The sequence below is a fragment of the Diorhabda carinulata genome, chromosome 11 (assembly GCF_026250575.1).
Source record: "Diorhabda carinulata isolate Delta chromosome 11, icDioCari1.1, whole genome shotgun sequence".
Classification (NCBI taxonomy): domain Eukaryota; kingdom Metazoa; phylum Arthropoda; class Insecta; order Coleoptera; family Chrysomelidae; genus Diorhabda; species Diorhabda carinulata.
In genome coordinates this window covers 12,225,823-12,236,290 of record NC_079470.1, presented here as the reverse complement: position 1 = coordinate 12,236,290, position 10,468 = coordinate 12,225,823, and the positions used below count along the sequence as shown (strand labels likewise).

At 31.5% G+C, this 10,468-nt stretch overlaps 1 protein-coding gene across 2 annotated transcripts in view; it reads right to left on the bottom strand.

Annotated features, from left to right (window-relative positions):
* Positions 1–261: 261 nt before the first annotated feature.
* LOC130899478 (glutamate receptor 1-like) overlaps positions 262–10,468 on the bottom strand; it is a 37,592-nt gene continuing 27,385 nt past the window's right edge. Inside the window, exons 14-16 of one of the 2 annotated variants that reach the window (XM_057809433.1) lie at positions 5,276–5,488; positions 4,691–4,785; positions 2,834–2,880 (exon numbers count right to left, since the gene is read on the bottom strand). In XM_057809433.1, the coding sequence (XP_057665416.1) occupies positions 4,696–4,785; positions 5,276–5,488 (303 nt within the window). In that variant the 3' untranslated portion in view covers positions 2,834–2,880; positions 4,691–4,695. Of the gene's footprint in view, positions 2,881–4,690; positions 4,786–5,275; positions 5,489–10,468 lie in introns of both variants that reach the window. The other variant, XM_057809434.1, reaches the window with a different exon arrangement.

Genomic DNA, 10,468 nt, shown 5'->3' with positions numbered 1-10,468 from the left:
AAATAATTGACATCATTTAATGCCTCTAACAGTCTCATATATTGTACCAAATTCACATAATAGATCTACAGGTAAATTATAATTAATAACGAAAGCATAATCAGTGAATTGGAAGTTAATACTAAATGCTTCACTTTGTAAAGTGAATATTGAAAATGCAATTTTTGGGTTGACTTATGTGAATTTTCGATCCAGTCCCTGTAAATTTAATCAACGAGAAATTGGGAATGTGTGGATGAACAAAAAAATAAAACAAAAACGTACAACAAACAAACATTTACTACGTATCCAGGTAGAAACGTTACATGTAAAATATTATCCATAAAAGATTAAAATTTAATAGCCCACTAGGGTGATGTGCAGTCGAAAACAGTTAACGTAAAACCGTTTGGATATGTTTGATATTTTCATTTTGATTATTTTTGATTGATTTCGCGTACATAATTCCAATTTTGTCACTATTTTTAGTTCTCTGACTCGAAAATAGGCGACAAATATCGAATGTTCATACAATAAAACAAAACTCATCATTTTTTAACTGAGTTTTAGTAAATTGACGAGTGAATATTAATATATTTCAAAAAGTACTTACATTAAAAACATAACTAGCACCAGTGTGATAAAAAAAACAGAACAGAACACAGATTAATCGACAAAAAGACAAAGAATTATTTCGGTCGTATAATTTTCGCAATACCTTCCAATAGTGATGAAGACACTAATGTTGAATCACTAGACTTGTCGGGAAATTGGTTAGACAACAATTATCTATCATTTTTCAAGATTAAATGTTAAACAATCCACGAAGTGTGGACATGATTTATTTAAATACAAGGTTACAAAGTTAAATCTCTATATAAAGACAGTGGATTATACAGGGTGTTCCTATATTCGATCGACAACGCTCTACCACAAAGAGATCTCAATAAATGATTCATTTTGACATAGGAATACGAACCCTTACGGGGCCTAGTTGCTTCAGTGGCGTAAAAAATAGGCGGTTTAAAGTGACAACTAACCCTGACAGCGCACCACTGGCTAAATTTTTCCAAAGTATGTTTAAGTCAAAATATTACCTCATTGAGGAATATATTGTTCACCAAATTTGAGAGAAAAATTTACTCTATATCAAAATGAATCATCTATTGAGATTCTCTATGGTAGAGGGTTGTCGGTCGAATATAGAAACACCCTATATGCAGAAACTAGAAAGTACTATGTTAGTCATGTATCTATTATCATATATTCACTCCAATGACCAAAAATCCGTGAGGATGAAGTTTTGTTCAAAACATGGAGATATTTCTCCAAAAATTGTTCTAATAATACTGTTAATAATCTGCTCCAGCTCCTTCACGGGGAATAAATGTTTTCATCCCTGCTATTAGGGATGAAAGTCCTTACTTTCGACTCTCACATACCATTCGACTCATTACTTTTCCCTTCAAAGTAGTCACTTAGGATTTATTTATTCTAATTTCGAGCTTTTGAAGAAATTAATTTGTTATCGATCTCCCACTCAATTCGAGAAAATCAATAAAACCTCGACATTGATTCTAAATCGTCCTCTACCTATCTACACTTCTAGCAAAAGAAAATTCCTATATACAGAACGAATAGAATAGAACAGATTCCTGGTTGGTTATATTTTAAAAAATATAACTCAAGAGTTTTTTTATATGTTAGAGCATGAGTTTCCTTTTATTCAAATCTGTTCTACCTACTCGTTTCTTCTTTAGTAATTTCCATCTATGTTCCCGTTATATAAAAATCACCAGAAATTTATGGAAATAAACTTTTATTTTAAGGTTTTATTGAATCAATTTGTTCAAAAACTCGAATGGTAAAATAAATAAACTCGAAGTGACTACTGAGCCACAATACGTGACCAAAACAAAATGTTTGAAAAAAAAACCGAACGGTATGTTATACGACAAGTATATGGAAAGAAATTTCCTCCAAACGAGGTTTTTTATTCGGGATATATGGAATATATTCCGCCAACTCAAAAAATGATGATATACATTTATCGTAAGGCTCAAGTTTTATAATGTATCACGATTTTTATCGCTTCTATCGTATATTTTAAACAGGATTCAACAAAAAGAAAGCTGAATGTTCAAATTATTATTTTCATGTTCCATATTCACCTACAACTTTTGTAAAAATCTAGGTAATCACTTCTTGCAGCTCTTCACAGATTAAACGATTATTGAATGTTTGATTTGTTAAATCTGCCTGCAACTTTTTCATTTGTTGTAACAGAAACAGAAAATTCCTCATTATTATCTGCACAACATATTCCACTAAGTATCAATTCTATAAACTACAGAAATTATTTTCCCCAGCTAGAATTTTTTTGATTTTTTAGAATGTTTTTTGATATTAGAATAAAAAAATTCCAACATAAATCGATAATATAATTTAAAAAGTAGAATAAAATTTTAATTCGACTGTACAAACACCTTTTGATTAATTTAATATTAATTTTTATTACGTCAAAGAGAAATTTTCACGGTTGACTTGACTTGATTTGAAAAAATGATGTGATACGTCCAAATAAAAAACATATTCATTACGTTAGCCTAAAAACTTTCCTGTACAAACTTTATTTTCATATTATGATATCAATTTTGAAATAAGATTACCGATTTTTTCAAAAAATTGGAATTACTTTCTGCAAATCCTACTAGCTGCGCCATATATTTATGTATTGTTATCTTTGACGTAATAATACTAAAACTATCAATAACAAATGCATATCTATATAGAAAAAATAATTTACCATCAATAAACGTTAATTCAGACTTGTGTATGGGTATTGGTGTGAGGCTGTTCTTGTTCGTTACCTCCTGCTATTTGATTGGCTGGAGTGTAGTACTGAAAAAAGAGTAAACGTTACATTATATTTTAATTATGTCGACGTATGGGGCATACGAATACGAACAGGAGGAAATCTAGGAAGAATCGAAGCTGATATACCGTGGGAATATATTATTTATATATTATATAATCAATTGGAACAATCATCGGTAAGTTTTGTGTCAATTGTCAAATTTGAAAACATATCACAAATTAATTGCTTAAATTTCCTTAATTTCCTACTTTTTGGACCTTTTGATATGTTTATGTTTCTAAATGTTCTTGATTTTAGGTATCTTCTGTTTCAAAATTAGTTTTTGCAATAATTTTTAAAAATTTGATAGAAATTGACACTGAAAATTTGCGTATTTATTCATCATGAATATCAAAATAAGAATAAAATCAAAATAGAACTTTGTTCTAATGAGAAAAATTCATTTTTCCTTAGTCCTTACATCTCAAATATGAAGCAATTAAATTATTTGTTATCTTATTAGAATTTACTAAATAGAGATATAAATTTTACTTAAATAATTTAAGTATTTTTTATCATTTATAGCTTTTTCGTTCTTATGATTCTTTATAAGTGAATTTATGTTTTTTTTTATATATTTCTTGGTTCGTTGATGCAATTTTTTTATCGTATTGATGACCTTTAAGTCTATTTTCTAAATACTGAGATGTCTGCCCTATATAGACAGCGTCACACTTAGTACAAGGCACTTCTATAATATTATTTCTTTTGTTTTTTGGTGTTTTAGATTTCAATTTAGTGAAATATTTGGATAATGAATTATGTCCTTTATGACTTATACTAATAACATATTTATTGAAATAATTTGATAATTGTTGGGAAAGTCTTTGTACATATGGTAAGGGAAAATGTTTTATGTTTTGATGTTTCGTTTCTGTTTTGTTTTTTAATTGATTGTTTATCCTTTTCTTATCATTTTTTCCGGATAATTATTTTCTTTCAATGCAGTTTTTGCTTTTTGAATAACTAAGCTTCTAAATTCAGGATCTGATAGTTTTATAGATTTAGCGGCCACATCTTTTTTGCGACATAGGATACACGAATCGTACTAATTGTGACGCTGTCTACATAGGGCAGACATCTCAGTATTTAGAAAATAGACTTAAAGGTCATCAATACGATAAAAAATATAAAACTGTATTAACGAACCATGAGATATCGAAAAAAAAAAACAAAGTTATAGTTTGATTTTATTCTTATTTTGATATTTATATATATAAATACACAAATACGCAAATTATCAGTGTCAATATCATATTCAAGAAAAGACGAAACTTCAATTTTATCTATATTTCAAAAATTATTAAAAAAAATTAATTTTGAAACAGAAGAGACTTAATCCTGTGTCCGAAATACAAGAAACTTGATAAATTGATTATAAAATAGTAGTCCAAAAGAAGCCCATCTTTGAAACTATATTTTCTTCTTATTCTTAAGTCCTTTTATAGTCTTCTTCATCAAGTAATAAACTGTATTCCCAATTTCTGAACCTCTGAATCTAATAATATAAGAAAATTTTGTTTCAAGCAAACACAAATATAAATCTAAACAGTCCAAACATTTATCTGGTGTTTGAGGGGCAAGGGGACAACGCAACTGATCTTAAAAATGACAATTTGGAATGTGGGATTTCAAGCATGGCTCACCCATGTGCGGAATTGAAGATCATACCGTCTTTGATATCATATTTTCATGCTATACATTTACCAGATGATTTATATAAAAGAATGTGCAAATTTAAAGAAAAATATGTATATGTACAGTGCTGGGGAAATTTTTTACCAAAAATAATACCGATTTTAAATGAATATAACTTCTCGAGATGATTTACGATGCTTAATTTTAGTATTACGTGAATCTGCCATTACATGATGAGGACACTTTTGACGCTGAAATCAAATTAAATATTATTGAAATATATCGATTACGGTGAATGTTACATATAATACAAGTCAATACTATTTCGTTTTTTTTTTATTCATAAAAATTCATCAATATTGAATAACTAAAATTTCGTTCATCTTTTTAAATGTATTACTGATAAATATTTTTGGGTTTGTACGTAGATTAGTATTTTTTCATACGAGGGTGACGCTATATGTTTCGTGATACCAGAAAACTCTCAATAAAATGATGAATTGCATCATCTATTTCAACCTCCTTGTGAAATGTGGAAGAGTCCTACCAGCACCAGCAAGTAGTAATACCTGTCGTCCTTCAAGTTCTGTTTCAAATGTGCTTGCAACCGTTCTCTTCACATATTCCGCGACTTAATTCCAATAGAATCTCAGTATTTAAAGATGAAAGTGATTAGAAATGCGTTTCTTTAATGTACCAAGTGGCTATAGCAGTTTTTATGATTAGGAAAAATATATTTACCCTTCCGTTATCAAAATCCCTATTGACGCCTATCGTTAACCTTGCTTTTGCTTTCATAGCATCTCCTAGAGGAATTTTTGCTCTTTTAGCTTCGGAATGAGATTTATAGCAAAATTCCATAAATGCTACAATCATCGCGATAAAAAGTCCTGCTATCAGGATGTAGAATATCCCCGCTACATTACTAAGAGATAATTCGCTTCTAGAAGTATCCTGAAACAATTACAAAATAATTCTAAATCTATTTATAAACTCATCAAGTCAATTTACGTGTTTGCAATTTTCGTACCTTATTCAAATATAGGTCATACTTAACAGTTTACATGCATGAGTTGGGTTATTAGTTATTTGACGCCAATATGAGCAATTAATAACCTTTTCTATAAAATACTGATCAATATTCGCAAACTTGGGGTGTAATTGTGATTTATTACAGCGTTGTGTGTCCTGGAACTCATTTTTATATAGCTCATACGAGGATGGTGCCCAGAAATAGATGGCCTAACAAAGAAAACATAAAAATTGTTTTAAAAAATATGTTTATTTTATTATATTTATTTTATTATATATAAACTCCCGATATCACCTCTCCATTGTTGGAAAATCTTTCACCAACGAGCCAGTTTTTCAAATCTGGGAACATAAAATGATCCGAGGAGGTAAAATCTGGCCAAAAGGGCGCATCAGGTATCATTTCAAACTGTGATTTATCAATTTTGGCCATTGCAATGCCAAATGCGGCCGTTTTCGCTTGATTTATTCGCTTAAACGTTGCAATAAATCCGCATAATGATTGCCATTAATAGTTTTTCCTATTCCAAACGCGGCACAGCTTTCTTATGTCCAAATTTTCAGTTAATATGCACGGTACCGTAATTTTTAAAATGCTAGCTCGCGTACTTTCTTTCGATGATCATCCAGTACCGCTTTCTTCAACATTCCTGGACTCGTCACTTCATTTGGTCGATCACTGCGATGCTGGTCTTCATAAGGTCGTACGGCATCGTTTAAACTCTGCTACCCAATATTTTACCGATAATAATGAGTGAGCAGTCTCACCCAGATTAGAATCTAGTGAAACTTTTATATTGGTTGAGCTAATGCGTTTCAAATCAAAGTTTTGTATCACATAACGATGACCATGTTTACAAATTCACTTAAAACGCTCACTATTGATGGCTGCCAAACAAATATTGAACAACGTATCGTCTTCAAACTGTATAGATTGTGCACTTTTTAATACGGTGGTACTGTTGAAGCAACTACCGCCATCTCTCGGTCAGGCCAAATATTTTCGGGACCATATTCGTACGGTATGGAACTGCCAAATATAAAAAAAAACAATAATGCAACTACCTGTAGTGTTTCCGGATATATTACCGGAATAAACACTACAAAAAGAGTTTTATTTTAGTCCATAACTTTGCTAGAAATTACGGAAAATCGATTCCAGCGTTCTTTTTTACTGGTATGAATCGAAAAAATTAAAAAACAGTTTTGTATATTCACGTTTAAGACATTAGCAACTTGTTGTATCTTTGACAGACTTGAATTCTATCTATTATTAAAATAAAAATAACTTTTCTATTGCTCAAAATTATACAAATATTTACGATAAAAATAAGGCACTATCTGATCGTTAAAATTTCATACTACCCTTACAAATTAACAACGTTGCACAACCTCGTACGTCTTATCCTTTGCTGTATCAATTTCTATGCGTTTCAATAAAAGCGCAAGATTTGAATTCCGCGCCATGTTTGACAGTAATAATGTCAAATGACTATGACGTGACAGATCGAAAGTTTACAGTTGGCATTTAGTAAACATGGAGCATTACAATGTAGAACGACGCGTCCTGATTGTCAAAAAATTATTGTCAATATGACGAAAGTTAAATTATCACTTTTCGAAAAGTGCATTCAATGTTCGATCGAAAAAATGTGCCTAATTCATCTACTGTGAAAAGAATAATAAAATTCGAAAGTACTGGTTTGATTAGTGATGTGTGAGACCAGCGACATCGATTCACCATCGGGGACATTTCAACAGTCACTATTCACCGAATTTTTTCTAAATTTGCAGCTGTATGCCTACAGAATCCAGCTGACTCAACTACTTCTGCCAGTAGATCCTTGGATCCTTGAGCAACCTGCTGATTTTGCAAACAAAATCATTTTCAGTGATGAGGCTCATTTCCTCCCCAATCGCTTCGTTAATAGGCAAAACTGTCGCATTTGGGGCTTAGAAAATCCACGGATGATTCATCAGAAAGCAATGCATCCACAACGGGTCACTATATGGTGCGCATTATGACCTGGAGGAATAATTTGTCCGTTTTCCTTCGAAAACTAAAAGGTGGTGCATTAACGGTGAATGACTTGTGCCTCATTTAGAGGTTATTGATCTTGATGACATGTGGTTTCATCAGGACGGTGCCACGTGTCATAACGCCCGTGGAACATAGACAAACTTGCACGAGTTTGCTCCTGGTAATGTCATTTTCCTATTTGGGGACCAAAATTGGCCTCAACGCTCTTGCAATTTAACTCCTTTAGATTACAGATTTATGTTAATAAGCTTGCAACTATTATAGTCGAAATTAGATACTGTATCAATGAAATTAAAAATTCCGGGTACGCATTTGCCAGCAAAGACGTGGCGGCCGTTTACAAGATATTTTGTAAAATACATAATTCCCAAATGTATTTTCTCTAAATCAATAAATATTTCAATATATTACCACCGACAACCATGTTTTATACGAAATCTTGCGCTCTTATTAAAACATTACGTATAAGAACTGTCTCAAACGTCAAAATCATCTGTCACCTGTCATTTACAAAATAAATTTGAATCATAATGAAAACTGATTGTTTAGAAACAATATATGATGATATTCCACATAACGGAATGAAAAAAAACGCTGCTCCAATGATATGGCGTCGATTAGCTATTGGAGTGAAAATAACTGATTTGTTGCCTATACATTTCGATGAAGTCGTAGATATAATTTTGAAATATTACGTAACCGAAAACGTTGTATTCAAAAACACCAAGTTTCTGGAGGATGCTGAATCAATTGCGTATTATAAGGAGAGATTATTGGTCTGCATGAAAGACAGATGTTCGGTTATAGCAGTAAAGGTAAACGTCTGATTCTCTCAAAATAAATAAAGTGATAGTTTGAATTTTTACTGTGAATTGCGCAAAATCTTGATGAACGACTAAAACAAGAAGAAACAAACTCCGTTTTGATGCTTCAATTTTGTCTTCGTATTGTATATTTCAAGTTTTTATTCAAAAATAACAGAATGATGAAATCGTTGGAGTACTTCTATTGAAAGCGGTGAAAAAACTCGATCATGCAAGAACGTTCAGCAAAGTAGACATAAGATCGGGTAAAACATTTTCGAGTATATTGAAATTTATGAACGCAATCGAAAGAAAAGTTGACGTCTTCGAGCAATTTAGATGCAATATTTATCTAAGGTACTACGTCCTTTCTGCGCATGTCTTTATTTCACTGTCATCTGTCAGTTTATGTGTCAAAAATTTTTAAAGGTTATCAAGACAGTTCGATCCTTAATAGTTGATTATTAGATTTTTGTGTAAGTTTGGGGATAAAGGCGAGTTTATAACACAATTGCGATATTGATCCAAAATACAAATCCAATCATTTTGATTTCATTGATTTCTTAAGAGGATTCCTTTAAGACAAGAGGATTCCTTATCAACTGTATTATTTGATATAGCTTTGGAAGGCATAATCAGAAGAGATGGCATCGAAAGAAACATCATGATGTTTAACAGAAGTCATCAATGCTTAGCTTATGCTGATGACGTGGCGTTGATAGCAAAAAACATGAGAAAGCAGAAGGAGTAGATCTATACCACATAGTTTATGGAAATAATGGATAAAAGTACATAAACATGATGAGACGTTAATTGAATTCGAGAAAAAAGTATTTCGGTGTACTACTATATAATAAATGCCAAGAAGAAAAGGAAATCGAACTATTAATTGCCAAAACTGTGCAGGCAGCTTTAGAAAAATATTAACATCGAAAGAGATATCCGGGTCTACGAAAGTTCTAGTTTATAAAACAATTTTGAGACACACGCCTGTGAAACTTGGATAACGACGAATAAAACTAAACAGAAAACCTGATAAAGATAAATACTAAGAAAAAGTTGTGGAGGAAAGCATACAAAGTTAGGATGAGAGAGAAGATCAATCCATGAATTTCAATGAGTCATCAATCAACGCGTTTATAGAGACAAGAAGGTTGCTTGTCACTTAGAACGAATGGACGGAGACATATTCTCCAAACCAGTTAAATGGAAGATACCAGAGGACAAGAAAAAAAAGGGTACACCAAGAAAACGGTGGATAGAAGTTGTGGAAAAAAACATCCAGAACTGGAAAAAAAACAAGGGACGAAAAGAAATGGAGAGAAATCACAAGGCTATGGACCTGATTGGTTACTACATTACTGATTTTTGACGGTCTGGCATTGAAAATTTGCATATTAAATGGCAAAAAAATTGTTGATAACGAAAATGTTGAATAGAAATTCATTTTATTTAAGAAAGCGATTTTACTTTCCAGTCCCCTTTTGCGTTTTAGGTTTTATCTTTTATGCGTGATACCTGAATACAGAAGACAACTAATTGGATTTGAAACAATGGTATGTATGTTAGACATTGCGAAATACCTTGGAATTTCAGTAATAATGGGTATCGTGGATAACCACAAACTACAAGATAATTGTAGGCAGCTCGGTTTTAACACTATTTGTGAAACTAATTATAGAAAGTACCACGACGAAGATCAACTATTAATTTTTTGCGATTGTGGTACTGGTGATTATACCTGTGCGTTGATGGTTTGCGTAATTCCGCCAGATCCTGACCCGATATCTATGAAGAAAGTCGCGATTATTGATAAAGGAAGCAAGAAAAAGAAAAATAAAACAAAAAAGAAATAAGATTGTCTTTCATTGCTTCATACCAATATCAGTGTTTTATTAAATTTATTCGTGACAAAATATTTCGTTTTTCTATTTTTCAAAACGATTTTGCTCTATTACAATAAAGAAAAAACACTTTCAATATTCGGAAAATGTTTAATTCAATAGAGATATAAAACTATAATATCAACTATGAAGAATAATTTAAATTATGTTCCCC